The sequence below is a fragment of the Cucurbita pepo genome, chromosome 8 (genome assembly GCF_057944985.1).
Source record: "Cucurbita pepo subsp. pepo isolate OVF chromosome 8, ASM5794498v1, whole genome shotgun sequence".
In the NCBI taxonomy this organism is placed as follows: Eukaryota; Viridiplantae; Streptophyta; class Magnoliopsida; order Cucurbitales; family Cucurbitaceae; genus Cucurbita; species Cucurbita pepo.
In genome coordinates, this window is record NC_141805.1 from 8,460,226 (window position 1) to 8,475,112 (window position 14,887).

The following is a 14,887-nucleotide window of genomic DNA, read 5'->3' on the forward strand; positions in this document are numbered from 1 at the left end:
ATAAAGTATTAATAAATTCCATGCAAATAAATAATATTTCAAAAAAGACTTTAAAACTTTAAAAAAATAGGGATATTAGGAAAATTTTCAAAATATTTTTATTAATATAATTACACGATTGGCGAGTTTAATTATTATAAAACTTAGGAAGAAAGATAATAAATAAACTAAAAAAATAAAAAAAAATATATGTGTGTATATATATATAATATATATATATATACATGCAAATTTCGGTGGTCCCCAACAAATTTGATACACAGACGTAAAGCGAGCCCATTATCCAGCCAGCAACAGAACCGACTTCAGAGTTTACCGGCGACTGGAGATTCACAAACAAGGTAAAAAATGATCATCTCCGTCTCCACAAATCTCCCTCCTCTTACTTCCTCCGCCGTCTGTACAACTCCCACCACCAAATCTTTCCTCTTCAAACCTCATTTTCCCATCCCCAACGCCGCCAAATTCTGCCGGACCATTCCCTCCGCCGTTTCCTTTTCTTCTTCCACGCATTTCACTTCTGGATCCTCCAATTGGGCGCCTGATTCTTGGAAATCCAAGAAGGCCCTTCAGCTCCCTGAATATCCCGACGCTAATGAGCTCGAGTCCGTTCTTCGCGTTCTCGAGTCCTTCCCGCCCATCGTCTTCGCTGGCGAGGCTCGCAAGCTCGAAGAGAGCCTCGCGAAGGCCGCCGTTGGCGAAGCGTTTTTGCTTCAAGGTGGGGATTGCGCTGAGAGCTTCAAGGAGTTTAATGGGAACAATATTAGGGATACCTTCAGGGTTTTGCTCCAGATGGGTATGGTTCTTACGTATGGCGCCCAAATGCCTATTATAAAGGTTGATTTCTGTTGGATTCTTGTCTTTTCCCTTCGGTTTCTGGTCAATTGCCTGGAACTTTGAATTCTATAGGATTATCTCTGATTATTTTATTCATATTTTACTTCACTGTTGATGACTTTTTGTGATATGCATTATGTGATCTCAATCCATGATTGCTTACACCTACCCTGCATTTGTTGGTATCTCGTTTTTTGAATTCATATTCACATTGGGAAGATATTGCAAATACTCTATCTAGATCTGTTCACTATCTTATCCAAATTCAGTCAGTCCATTGTTTTCAGATTCATTGAATTAAATGAATTCTGGGAATTTTTATTTGGTGTATCAATTTCTAAAAGCTGTATTTGGATTATATTTAGATTCTACAACCCTGGAAGTGAAGATTTTGTATACAACATTAGCACGTTTTATGCTAAATTTGCTACCAAACACATATTCATGAACCGAGTATACTAGTCTGTCGTCTATTAAATCCTGTCAAAGAGAACCGAACCGAACGCACCCTATATTTTTAGAATTTGGAATCTTTTTCTCTAAAACCATAGTCAAGCTTTGGTTGTAATGTAAAAGATGAGAAATGTTTTGAGTTTGGAATTTCTTTGATATAAATTTGATCAACCAACTATGTTCACAGGTAGGAAGAATGGCAGGACAATTTGCTAAACCCAGGTCGGATTCGTTTGAGGTTAAAGATGGTGTAAAGCTCCCAAGTTATCGTGGAGATAACATCAATGCAGACGCTTTCGATGAGAAATCTCGAACCCCGGATCCTCAGAGATTGGTTAGAGCATATCTCCAATCCGTAGGCACGTTGAATCTTCTTAGAGCATTTGCCACTGGAGGATACGCTGCAATGCAGAGAGTTTCTCAATGGAATCTCGACTTCGTTCAACACAGTGAGCAAGGAGACAGGTGACTGTCATTTTACAATTTATGCTCTTCAATAATTGCCTTACTTGAACAGATCTGTCCTGTAGACTATAGGTTGTACGGCTGTGTCGTTGAGTTCTAAATTTATGCTCTTCAGTATGAACTTAGCTCTCCATCTTCTCAAAAGGAGAAAGAAAAAGCTTTTTCCCCATTTCAAAATGAGTATCCAATTTGTTGGTCTTTTAGCCTCTTAATGTACTGAATGACCCTGAGGAGTGGCTTGGTGATAAGCACTTGCAAGGTTTTGAGATGCTTCTTAATGTCTTCGTTCTGATATTTCTATCTTCTAGAGTTGGCCTTTGGGTTAGACAAAACCGAGTCTAGTGATCGGTGTCCCATGAGCACCTAGTGTAATAGCTAGACCATGGACCATCCTATATGAAGATTATCTTATTGGGTGCAGGTATAATTTACTAAATGAAGATTTACCTATTGGTTACAGGTATAAGGAACTTGCTCAGAGAGTTGATGAAGCGCTGGGGTTTATGACTGCTGCTGGAATCACTATGGACCATCCTATAATGAACACAATTGATTTCTGGACCTCTCATGAGTGCCTTCACTTACCATATGAGCAAGCCTTGACGAGGGAGGACTCAACGACAGGCCTCTATTACGACTGTTCTGCTCACATGCTTTGGGTGGGTGAGAGGACTCGACAGTTGGATGGTGCTCATGTTGAATTCCTGCGGGGCGTGTCGAATCCTCTCGGCATTAAGGTACCCAACAACAGCTGTTATTACTGGGATAGATTCACTGTTTGCATCTAGATACGAAGTGCTTGATCAATTCAAAATCTGGGAGGTACTTTGCTAGAATGTGTTTGATCAAGTCAGTGGCTTTGTTATGTAGGTAAGTGACAAGATGGATCCAGCAGAGCTTGTTCAGTTATGTGAGATTTTGAATCCTCACAACAAACCTGGACGTCTTACGATAATCACCCGAATGGGAGCCGATAACATGCGAGTCAAGTTACCTCATCTCATTAGAGCCGTGCGTCAAGCGGGGCTTATCGTCACATGGGTTAGCGATCCTATGCACGGCAATACAATAAAGGCACCTTGTGGTCTCAAGACTCGTTCATTTGATTCAATAAGGGTAAAAGCCTGTCTACCAACAAGAATCCACATTGCATACTCACTGTAAATCTTGATAGATATTGATGTTATCTTTTCATTTGACTTAGGCCGAGTTGAGAGCTTTCTTCGACGTTCATGAACAAGAAGGGAGCTACCCTGGAGGAGTTCATCTAGAAATGACTGGACAAAATGTGACAGAGTGCGTCGGAGGGTCGAAGGAAGTGACTTTCGACGACCTGAATTCTCGCTACCATACCCACTGCGATCCGAGACTGAATGCCTCGCAGTCGCTGGAGTTGGCCTTTGCAATATCCCAAAGGTTGCGGAGGAAAAGGATGCATTCTAAGCCTGGCTCTAATGGAATGCTTGTAGAAAATGGGTCTGTTGCTTAAGAATCTTCCATAATGCGTTATTTGCTCTATAACAACTTGCAACTCCAATATCTTTTCTGTTGAGGTAATAAATTTTACATACGGAGACTGAATGTTTGTCTAATCTGAATGATTTCTTGAAAGCTTTTGTTTGTGAGAATTCCTTGAAAGCTGTGTTAGGAACTTGGGAGATGGTTAAGTGCTTTCTGCCATCGCAAAATAAATCAAAATTCAGTACTTTATTAGTGTTTGTTTCACAAAGTCAAATGTTCCATTTTAAAAAAGGGTCTCCTAAAAGTGTGGAATTAAGTATTGAAGTTGCACGTGGCATTTCTAATTGATAAAATAAATTAAAAAGGACAAAGTTGCATTGTAATCCAAAGCCATTTAAAATGTTACGTGTCTAGCTTTAGTCAAATGTTCCTTTCGTTCTCCTTCTCAATCCGATGTGGGATCTCACATAAAATTTCTTAACTTAATGGATACATTTTATTCTGTCAAAAGAAATTTTATAATCGATAAAAATTAGTATACAATTTAAAATGATAAAGTTTTTAAATGTTTAATTAGTAGTTTTAGCACAAAAAAGTCCTTCAATATGAATTGAATGGACTATGAAATTTGCAACAAATATTTATTGTAAGCTTAACCTTAAAAACTTAGTTCAATCAAAGGGGTCTGCAGGGGCAAATGCACTATTCCATTTCAACAATCTAAAATAAATCCTACCAGTTCATTGTGTTCATATGATAGTAATCTTATAATGTTGCATCAACATACTACTTGTGATCGAGGGGGTCACGGTTCGTATCCTTGTACAACAGATAGCGACTTCGTGTTTTCCCGAGTGCAGCATACCTGAAAAGATCATATAATATAAACCCAAACCCAAACCCAGTTAGTTTGCACTATATTGTAATGAGGATGAAGAAGAACGAGTATAACATATTTGACTAACCATTGCGGTACAAAGGGAGCCATCCAAATGACATCACCAGATTGAACAGGGTACCTACAAGAACAGCAATAATAAGAACAAGTGCGAAGTCCATGAGAAATATTTTGAACAAGAACGAAAAATGAATTGTATTTCTTTGATTTTAGCCACATGTCATAAGAACCCTACAGTGCAGCTTACAAGATAAAAGCTATGCATATCTATCTTATATTTAAAATACATGTTCGTTTGCTGATTTATTTGTTATATGATGGACTTTGTGATGAATGGATGATGTCCAGAAGAGTGGAGTAAACAAGGAGAGGGGCAGAGCAGGGGGCGCCTCTTAGTTCTAAATCTTGTCTCTAACTTGCCCTCCTAAATTTTTAAAACCAAAAGATTTCTATGTTTCTCTACTTCTAACTTCTTTCTTGGTTGAGGATAGATGTCTCTACCTTGTCTAGTTAACCAAATTTAAAAGATTTATGTGCACAAGAGGTTCAAATAAAAAATTTATCCCACCCTAAGAAAATTTCCAGCTCTGCCCAAGAAAAAGTGAAACTAGTTTCAAGCTTATTATATATATATATATATATGAAAGGCGATCAACGCCGAGCAAGAGGAATGAAATATTTACCAGTTTTCGCCCAAACGATAAATGCCCTGGCCCTCTAAGAGCAACAAACCATGCTGATTATAATGAACCTCCTGTCAACCATTCAACAAAAACTATAATTAAGAGGCATAACATAGATCCAAATTAAAAGGAATGTATTTTTCCATCGAATAACGTATAAACCGAAAAATTTGAAGGAAGTTTAAAACCAACCAAAGCTAAGAAATGTAAGATTTGAACTTCATGAAATTACCTTCACATTAAGAAACTCCCCAGGCTCAAAATCCATGATCTAGTGGGAAAAAATGTTCAATATAACTATGAGAAAGCTCATGACCGAGACAAAAGAACTAATCTTTCAATTGCAACTCATAACTTACATGGACATTGAAATCGTACGCCATGGACATGGGAAGGAGCTTCCTAAGTTGAAAGATCTGGTAATGTGATACAACACAAGGAAGAACTTTCAAATATATTATAGGATGATGTAAGAACATATCTGTAAGATGTTCAGAAGACCATTTGTTCCAAGGATAGTTTATTAATTTTTGTAAGTTTAAATCTATAGCAGTTCTTACTGAGAACTTGCATCTTTACTCGTAATTTGCATATTATCAATGAATATTTGTGTTTCCTTTTCCAAAAGAAACTTTCAACCTTCCTAAAGCAAGGAGAAACATCCTCGCTTACCTCACCAGGAGTTTCGAGGAGGGGCTGCTTGTCTGTCGAACCAATGATCTGCTTGGGGTGATGATTCTCCAGAGAAGCATACCTGATTAAATGAGACAATTCGAAGTCACGAGAGGTGAACTGTTTATAAGCCAATTATAGCAATGTTATTGAAGTATTTCCTATGATATATGTGACACTAGATATACTGAACAGTTTCATAATCATTCCTTAGAACATTGGTTTCAGGTGAAAGAACAAATACATACATGATGCAAGTATTGATAAATGCTTATCATGAACTGGAGTGAAGATGACTGGTGCACAAATGTGAAGCCATTTCATGTATATTATAGTTAATAGGTGGAAACAAACCTTCTTTCGAAAACCACAAGGGTAGCAGAAGAGTCACACTTCACGGAATGGTCAAAGTTCGGAGGTAGATAAGCAAATGAATCAACCTTCATTTCACAGATTCATAAATATCATCAGACTTCTCGACTATTGATCGTATCACGGGAGCAGTTTCACTCCGCAAACAATCCAATTATCAACCATAACAGACAGTCTACATGAGCACAAATCACTGTTTTCATTGAATAAAAATGAATATATTTAGATACTTGTATTTCAACGTTCGATCTATAAAATTCGAGGTGCTGTTCTTATCTGTGAACCTCACTAGCAACAAATCATCGGCCTTCATGCTAGCCAACCATTCAAACAGGACAATGAAATAATATGATGAGGGAATTAGGTACTTGATTCAACACAAACCTTTCTTGTATGAGCTGATTTGCAGCCTTGAGAATATCAAATGAAATCCAAATGTATGAACTATGAAGAATGAATCTTATAGACATTTCTAGGAAATAAACCATTAAATCTTATTCTTAACTACAAAGCAAGCATCTGACAATGGAGAAAAAATATGAACAAGTAAATTGACAACTCTGTCTCACCGTAAGTTTTTCGCTTATGCCTGACGAATTGGTAAGTTTCACTGCTCCTTGAACAACAAATAGAAATCTAGTATGAAAACCATAGATGAAAATTTGAAATGTCAGTTGCATGATATAGGTATTAGGTAAATATTATCAATTTCTCTGCAATGGGACTACATAAAGAAGGCAAAAGAAAGTACACCTCTCAACATCATGTGGGGGCAATCCTGATTTTGATTTCTCTGCAGCTCATACAATAAAAGAAAATATGAATAAAATATTATAAAAAATACTCGTTGTGTATATATGCGCATTATGTAAAGGTTCGTGGCAAAGTTCAACTAAACCTTGCATCTGCGCAAGATACATCACAAAATGTGCACCAAGTGCTGGTGTGATTAAATATGCGCCAAGTGTTTTAGTCCTGCAAAGGGAAAAAAATAATACAGGCCTTGCAAAGAATAATTAACAAGAATGTTCAAAAGTGACCAAAATTACCACTCAGGTAGAGGACTAAACACTTGACTTTCCGGTGTTATCAAGGCATGATCCCTTTTGTAAACACTGCGGGTGTAACCAGGCAAATCTGCAAATAAAAAACAAGTGAAGTCGAGATAGCAATACGTAGCTATCATACTTTCATTGTAAATTATTCAAATAAAGTCCCCAAAAGTAGAAGTTCTGTTTTACTGTTACATTCTTGAAAAATAAAGATCATTTTACCAGAATAAGAATGTTAAACAAGATCTGGTGATAGCCAATCATGGACATTAGTAATTTTTTTTCATGTTCGAAACCTCAATTGAGAACAAATGAAAGAAAACAAGGAGAATACAAGCCAATCTAAAACAAAAATGGGCTCCCATCAACCATGACGCTTAAGTTCTTAATGTCATCACCAAAACATTGTTAAGAGTCTTAAGACATCTCTAGAGCTTTGGTAGGATCCATTTCTACATTTCGTTTCACTTTAAAAAATGTTAATTAGTTTCAAGCAGTTTCCATCTCGTTCAAATAGTAACTACGTTCTTCTTTATTTTCTTTTTATCCTTCTTTTGAAATTTATGAGCATACCTTCACTGATCACAAAAGAAAATCATTTGATTTCACTACATTTGGTTGTCTAGGTAGGTGGTTACCATGAACTGAACTCTAAGCAAATTTTCATAAGGTGTAGATCAACTAGTGGGAAAATTCTAACATTATACTCCACATAAACTGTATCAGAAAAGCCAGAGAGTCGTTAATAAACTGGAAAATTGCAACAGCATACTCCACATAAGATGAATTGAATATTCAATTTCACGCCCAGAACTAAGTACTTGATCAAACTAAATAACAAAAATGGAAATGCCGAAATTCTGCAAAACCACTTCATAACAAGAACAATTTCTCGCCCCATACAAAATTACCAACCTTGCAGATGAGAAGGAGAAAGAGTAGGATTGGTCACTTTATAATACAGAGGCTTCGAATCGGCATCCGAATCTATAATGGAGGGCGTTGAACAAAACCCTTCTCCACCAAATGTAACTCCAAGCAAACCTGAAATAAATTACAGTAACATGAGTTTCAATTCGCCATTCTTCAAAGCTGTATCGGGAATCAAATGGGGGAAGATACAAAGAGATACAAGAGATGGTTTACTTGAAGTGGTGATGATAATTAGAAGAGATGCTCCATGGGAGTGCGCTGAGAAGCTCCACATATCAAACGGGAGACGGATTTTATCTTCTGATTCTGTTTATTGAATTCCGATCGAACTTTTTTTCTCTTTGATCAGGACGAATTAGAATTGGTAGGAATAGCAATCCATGGTGGCGCTGATGCTCGAGGTGGAGAAATGGCAGCCGATGAGCACAGTGAGCTTCACATTCACTGGTTGATTTTGAAGTCACGTGATAATTTCTCGTTTTTTGACGATGGAATATATTTTATATATCTTCTTTATTTAAATTTTAAGGTTGTATAATGCATGCTTTCAAATTTATTCTATTTAAATTTGCAATTTTTAAAAGTTTTTTTTTTCCTCATAATTTTTAAAATATCTATTTTAATCTTTAAATTTAATTTAAACGAATTAACGACAACTTCTAAAATAAATATCTCAAAAAGTTTATGCAACATACGGGAGGTGCATCACGTGTTGCTTTGTCAAGAAATCCTTACATTCGTGAAGAATTGAATTCAATCCCCGAGAGTCGACGTGTATATTTGAGTGATGTGATTGTCTGTGTGAGTGGTTGTTTGAGTGCAGTGTATTGATGGAGAAGAGTGTGCGAGAGTGTTTTTGTGTACTGCAAGAATTGCTACCTGCCACGTGTTACAACATGAACGTGAGTACATTGATTTTAGCACAACCCTGTCAAGCGGTAGGAGTACAAATACAGTCAAGTCAGGCTTAGGCATGATAGTGTAATACGTCGAGACAACCAAGTGTCATTATCATGTGTGGAAAAGGCCAGGAGTCTCCTAAACAAGACATATGCGTCATAAACTCGTCTTGGAGAGGGTGCAAGACGATGTAGATAACCTAGTATTTGGCCAGCACACGAGAGTTGCTCCTCCAGATTCAGACCGACTCTATGACCCAGTGAAAAGGTTGCTAACTTAACCTTGTATAGTTGATGTTCAGACCGGCTATATGTCATACTGTCCTAACAAATTTTATGTTATTCCATTTATTGCTATGCAAGTTGACTAACTCTAATAACACAAAATTAGTTCACTCTAAAAATGAGGTTTGTCACCGGACTCGCAGCAACGCCAAAAATGAATGAATCACCTCTAGACCCATAGTAGGTTTGTGATGATTATAAGAAACACTCAAAACTTCGAGACTTACCTAGAAACTCAACTAACGGTAAAATTAGGCTTGAACTTCATAAAGCTTAAAGAAAAGCCCGTAGATGCCTACTAGGTTAAGGTTGCAATAAGGGTGTACAAGTAGCTTAATAACATTTTGGTTCCTTTAATTACATGGTGCACTCTTATTTTAGTCATCTTACAGTAACTCCTTTAATTACACGCGGTAAATTTTTATCGTCGAATAATGGGAAGTGGACTAATTCTAGAAAAATACACATTTCTTCGTCGCTAGGACCCAAAATCTTCCTTGTTTATACTTAACTACTTGACTTGTAGTTTTGTTACACTAAAACATGAATGACGGGTGAAGTTGAAGCATATAGGTAAGTGTATTCGTGCCAGTTAGACGTCAGCCATGATATCCATCACTATATTGGGTGGATCACGAGCATTCACATCTCGAGTATATATATATATTACTATTAATACATAACTTTATATATTACAAGCCTACACAGTTTATACATGGTCTAGAAGAGGGATTAAAAATTAATAATTTGTGTTTGGTTTTTTCACCTTCCAAGAGAGTGGGAGAGAACAACCAGATGCAAAAGCAAAAACCCTAGGGTTTATGATTCCGACCGTTTGAATTGAAAGCATTTCCGGCAATTATAATTTAGGCATACATTTATATTTAGAAAAAGTATATTAGGTTAAATGTTATTTAAGTAATATTACACTAAATGCTTTTCATTTTACCCATTAAATGTGTTGGTTTAATACCCATTATGAAAGTTTTTTATGAATTTTTTTTTTTGCTTTCCATCCATCATTTTTATTTTTATCTGGTTTAATAAAACGTAAATTATTTTTAATATCCAATTTTGACTGTTCTAGTGTCTACTATATCAGTTTCTAAGTTAAAATACAGTATATTTGGAAGAATTATTATTTTTGAGAAGTTTTTAACACGTTATTCTTATTATTATTCTCGAAGAATTCTTATTATTATTTCAAATTCTAATATATTTATTATATAATTACTATATATATATATATATTTGTTTAGATAATTTAGTGTCAAACTAAGGTAGTTAATGTATTCAATGTAAATAAATACTATTTAGAGAAGTTTTTATTTTTTATTTTTTATTTTTTTTATGCATAATTTCTTTTAAGTAATTATTTTTTCTTTAGTTCTTATATTTTTCTTACTTTAGAGTAATAAGTTGGGATGAATTTGATATATATATATATATAAGATATATATAATGGGTTAAAATACGAACCTTTTCAAGAAACCTTGTAGAAGCACTTAATGTGAAAAAACTAAGTTTCTTCCAATATTATTCAACGAAACTGTAAGGGACGCTCAAGTTTAATGAATTTGATACATATATTGAGTTAAAATACGAAACTTAAATACTTTAATTTTGAAGCTTTTTTTTGGAGTCAAATTCGAAAATTTGTTTAGGTAGTAGGGAATAGTGTTTGTTCGTAGATTTTTAATATATTTTATTTAAAATTAGGTTGAATAATTATGGATTATGGATAGATAATTTTTTTAAAAAAATAATTTCGGACCCAATCTAATCCTACCTATGTACCTCTTACTTGGGAATGCATTTTTAGACGGAAAAAAAAAAAAAAAAAAAAAAAATAGACACAAAAAAAAAAAAAAAAAAAAAAAAGCAGCGAAAGCAAAAACCCTAGGGTTTATGAATCGGACCGTTTGAATTGAAAGCATTTCTGGATATTGTCCAATTGTCGCGGAGATGTCGAACGACAAGAGTTTCTCGATGGCTTCTGTTTTCAGTTCACTATCAGAAAGCTTCCGGAGAGTGCCTCCAATGGCAGTTCCAGCTATTTTGGATTGCATTTTTGCTTCTACTGGGTTATCCCCATCCGAGCTTTTTGATTCGCTTCTTGAAAATTTTCCGAAAAATATTGATGTACTTCTCTGAAACACTCCACTTTTTATCAGCAGGCAAATACATATTATTTATGGGGTCGAATAACTTTCTATATGCATGTGCTATGTTTATTGCCTGCACGAAGCTCATCATGGAAACTGTACTATATGTATTTATCCATGCACGTATGTAGCTTCTATATATGTTTTTGTTCAGTTTTACAGTAACGACTTCCTTTAACTCAATCTAGAGGATGGTTGAACTAGAAAAGAGATTTGATAACTCAAAAGTTGTTTAATAATGGGGAACGGGCAGAAAGATAATAAAAGTTGTTGTCTAAGCTGGGGTAATTGTTTTGAATAGGTTGTCACCACGAAGGAGGGAAAGCTTGATGCGGATCAATGTAATTACATCACCTCTTTGGTGTGCGCGCTCTGCCATATACTTAAAAAAATTGGTCAGTCATCATCTTCACTCAATAGTTTTCCAAATGCTTTACCTTTTTAATCTGCATCAGAGGGTTCCGTGTTACAAACGAGGAATGTTAGTTATTTCTTATTTTATGGTTTATGCATTACATTCCACTAGTGAGAACTCAACCATCAGAATCGAGTTGATTTGTTGGACCTCTGCCAGTATATTATCTTAGAAAAAAGGAAAGGAAAGAAGATTTTCATGTCTCTATACTCTGTTAGAATGGTGGTTTGTCAACAATCTGTTAGGATTGCATTTGGGCCATAATGTTTGTTATTACTTCAGCAATTCGGATTAGCTGGATATAATGTTTTAGGTAGTAACGTGCTGTTAATCATATGGTCAACTGATTTAATCATTAGGTGCTGATCTTGATGCTTTGAAGTCATTTATATGGAAAAGTTTTGTTCCTTTGATAAATAAGGCGGCTACATTGAACCGGGAAATGCTTAACCAGGTACTATTTTATAAAAGCTAATCTTAGATGATAATTGTACCTGAAATTTCCGAGCATGCTTAACCTGTTGACTTAATTTCTTGATATTAGGTCTTTGGATCATTCATTGATGTTGTCACTGAGACGAACTCTTGGCCAATTGTCGAAGCAACTCTAATTCCGTTTTGTATAAGTTCAGCTATTTATTCCTCGAATGTGCTGCAAAATGAAGAGTTGGACACCTTTGAGGGTGATAGATGTTCTATCATTTTGGACTCAACAATGAAAGCCTATGGCTTTCTTCAATTACCATTAGCGTGCCACGTGTTGGCTGTAATGTTAGATGCTGTCCTTGGTAATAGACAAGCACCACAAGCATCAGATGTAGTGGTGTCAAATGGGGGCCAAAAAGCCGAAGAGTTTACTGTTAAACTTATTTGGGATATTTGCAATTTATCTGAACAAATGCTCTTACAAAGCTCGGATCATCGATCTTGTGCCATTCACTATCTTCTTCCAGTAATCTTTGAAGCACTTCTTTCTCACCACTCCTTAGAGGTCTCCATTCAAGGGCAGGCATGTAATATCTCCAGGTTAGGCTTACATGTTCTTTGAACTTTATGGTCCAAACGTGTAGCATGTTCTAGTTTTAAGAATTCTGTTTCACCTCTTTATTTTCTTATTGCACATGATTGTCTTACAGGAGTCGTTTCCTCATGAAAATATGGAAATGTTGCAAAAAACTATTTTCATTTGGAACTTTGGAGAGAAGAGATGCCTATAGGATTTTGTCTCTTTATTTATGTTTTTTCCCTCACAATGAAGAGCTTGGAGTTGCTGGAATGTGTGATGATGGAGAAGAATCTGACATAGCTGATAAAGATTTATGGGAAGAAATTAAAAGAGGCTTGGTAGTCAAACATACCTTCGATTGTTTATTGTTGATTGAGATTCATTTACTTGTACAATTAGGGATTTTAGAATGACTTGTAACAATTTTATTTCATGTTTATTTGTTGAGAAATATTTATTTCATATTTGTGGTTAGGTTGATTATGTTTGTTTCTGAGCCTGTTTAGGTGGACAAGGAGAGCTTGGTGAGGAAGCAATCACTACATATATTGAAGAAAGCACTATTGATAGATGGAAGAGACAATGCATCAACAATTCCAAACACAATTTCAAGTGAAAAAGATAGTAATGCTCGAGGTATTACAAAAAAGGAAAGATGGGCCAATAAGGAAGCAAAATCACTGGGTGTAGGGCAAATTTGCAGCCAACAGGAGCTTGTAACAAATAGCCGGCAGCAACAGTGGGAAGCATTCATACTTCTATATGAAATGCTTGAAGAATATGGTTCACACTTGGTTGACGCTGCTTGGAATCACCAGGTTCATTCACATTTAATGCTTTCTCAATATTCTTCATCAGTTTATTATTTTATTTTTTGTAGTTATCATTGTTTTTTTAACTTCCCCTCCCAGTCTTTTTTGAGATTCAGTCTTAGGAGGATGTCTAGTTCTCCACTTTTTTATACTTTACCTTGTTTTTTTTTCTAAAAGTGATGTGTACTTCATGTTGTGTATGTATCTGCCATGTCCATGTGATATGTATTTTGTATGCTTGTATGCATGGTAGTATCACATCCATTCTTTTTCTTTGTTAATATTATAAATCAAACGAAGTCTCACTTTGACAAAACACTGTTTAGACGAGCTAATGTGGAGGAGGCAAATTTATTGTGTCAGTGCAAAAGGTAGTCAACATTAGCCAGTTTTTTTGGTCCAAGTTGAAACGATGGAATAATTTTTTACATTGTAAGGGGTGCGTAAATGCTTGATACGTGGATGAGTCAAAATTCATAGCCTTCTCCTTTCTCTGTGGAGGGTGAATACTTTAAGATGAATAAATATAAAGTTAGTGGCTTTATCAGATATTCAAGGAAAACAATTTGTCTGGAGGGATTCATTGAAATTAGAGGCAATTATTTTGCCTTTATCTCTGCTGTTATCGAATTAGAAAATGACACAGGGAGTGAATTTTTCCATTGCAATTAGTGGTCCCATTCCTTGCTCTGTTAATGGCTATTAGTGGTTTGCGCTTGTGGATGTTTCTTCTTTGAGGCAGCCATCAAACTCTATGATGAAGAAGAAAGTTCTTGCCTAATGGCAATGGGTACTAGATATTACATGTACTCGGTGGATAAAAGGCATGGGTTCAATTTTTCTGGGTTGCCAGTACAATAGTACTTTGGATGCGCAGAAGAGAAAGGATAAGGAGGCAAGTGCTCGAGTTCCAATGTTGATCAAATTTTTGGCAGGAAGGAAAATGATGGCCGTTAAGTGTGGCGGGCCTGGAGCATTTGCAAATTGTAAGCCCATTACAGAAGCAAGAAGTTGAAACAACGAATATTCTGCTGAAAGGTAAATGAAGTCCACTAGCCCAGATGGTTTGAAGGAAAACCTAAGGAGTTAGACCGTTCAATAATCAATTGGGTAGTTCCATTGTAAGCATTTGTAGCCTGAAGATTCAGAGGGTGTTCGAAAATGATGCAAGTCGGAATACCATCCAATTATTGTATGGTTTTATCTCCTCGTGATTATCTTCTTTGGGTTAATGCTATCAAAGGTTTATTTTCAGAACTATGGTTTGAGGGAATCCTAAGGGTTTTGAAGACAACTCTAAAGCTTGGATGGAAAAATTCATTATCGCTATATTCAAAGTTTCTCATGGGAGTTCTCTATCTAATTTGTTTGCTAATTATTCCCATAGTGATATTTGTATGAATGGGACATGTTTATTTTTCCTCACTACGTTTTAAGCTCAAGTTTACTCATGTTTTTATTTATTATTTATTCCATTCC

The 14,887-nt window shown here is 35.7% G+C and overlaps 3 protein-coding genes across 6 annotated transcripts in view; 2 read left to right on the forward strand and 1 right to left on the reverse strand.

Moving 5' to 3' along the window:
* The first annotated feature begins 247 nt into the window (after nt 1–247).
* Nucleotides 248–3,347, forward strand: LOC111800311 (phospho-2-dehydro-3-deoxyheptonate aldolase 2, chloroplastic). Its single transcript, XM_023683941.2, has 5 exons — nt 248–837; nt 1,478–1,755; nt 2,216–2,492; nt 2,626–2,871; nt 2,960–3,347. The coding sequence occupies exons 1-5, from the start codon at nt 349–351 to the stop codon at nt 3,242–3,244; spliced, it is 1,575 nt and encodes a 524-aa protein (XP_023539709.2). The 5' UTR covers nt 248–348; the 3' UTR covers nt 3,245–3,347.
* Nucleotides 3,348–3,843: 496 nt separating this feature from the next.
* On the reverse strand, nt 3,844–8,285 carry UGLYAH (ureidoglycine aminohydrolase). Its single transcript, XM_023683943.2, has 13 exons — nt 8,040–8,285; nt 7,809–7,937; nt 6,891–6,978; nt 6,740–6,816; nt 6,595–6,634; nt 6,411–6,477; nt 5,824–5,909; nt 5,470–5,551; nt 5,157–5,213; nt 5,030–5,068; nt 4,798–4,868; nt 4,182–4,235; nt 3,844–4,081 (listed from the first exon to the last, which is right to left on the reverse strand). Exons 1-13 carry the CDS (start codon nt 8,098–8,100, stop codon nt 4,003–4,005), a joined length of 930 nt encoding a protein of 309 aa, XP_023539711.1. The 5' UTR covers nt 8,101–8,285; the 3' UTR covers nt 3,844–4,002.
* A 2,583-nt stretch (nt 8,286–10,868) lies between these two features.
* The window catches only part of LOC111800369 (tRNA/rRNA methyltransferase (SpoU) family protein), a 40,606-nt gene continuing 36,587 nt past the window's right edge, over nt 10,869–14,887 (forward strand). For all 4 annotated transcript variants that reach the window (XM_023684025.2, XM_023684024.2, XM_023684026.2 and 1 more), the window contains exons 1-6: nt 10,869–11,152; nt 11,477–11,570; nt 11,950–12,044; nt 12,135–12,616; nt 12,727–12,934; nt 13,103–13,414. In XM_023684025.2, coding sequence (XP_023539793.2) covers nt 10,976–11,152; nt 11,477–11,570; nt 11,950–12,044; nt 12,135–12,616; nt 12,727–12,934; nt 13,103–13,414 — 1,368 coding nt within the window. In that variant the 5' untranslated portion in view covers nt 10,869–10,975. The remainder of the gene's footprint in view (nt 11,153–11,476; nt 11,571–11,949; nt 12,045–12,134; nt 12,617–12,726; nt 12,935–13,102; nt 13,415–14,887) is intronic.

What these genes read in the sequence shown, in the direction of transcription:
- LOC111800311 (XM_023683941.2), top strand. Translation starts at nt 349, where the DNA reads ATGATCATCTCCGTCTCCACAAATCTCCCTCCTCTTACTTCCTCCGCC. An exon ending in CCCAAATGCCTATTATAAAG is followed by an intron (nt 838 to 1,477) that starts GTTGATTTCTGT and finishes CTATGTTCACAG; the next exon opens with GTAGGAAGAATGGCAGGACA. An exon ending in GTTCATTTGATTCAATAAGG is followed by an intron (nt 2,872 to 2,959) that starts GTAAAAGCCTGT and finishes CATTTGACTTAG; the next exon opens with GCCGAGTTGAGAGCTTTCTT.
- UGLYAH (XM_023683943.2), bottom strand. Translation starts at nt 8,100, where the DNA reads ATGTGGAGCTTCTCAGCGCACTCCCATGGAGCATCTCTTCTAATTATC. An exon ending in TTCTCCTTCTCATCTGCAAG is followed by an intron (nt 6,979 to 7,808) that starts GTTGGTAATTTT and finishes TTTTATTTGCAG; the next exon opens with ATTTGCCTGGTTACACCCGC. An exon ending in CCCCCACATGATGTTGAGAG is followed by an intron (nt 6,478 to 6,594) that starts GTGTACTTTCTT and finishes TTTTCATACTAG; the next exon opens with ATTTCTATTTGTTGTTCAAG.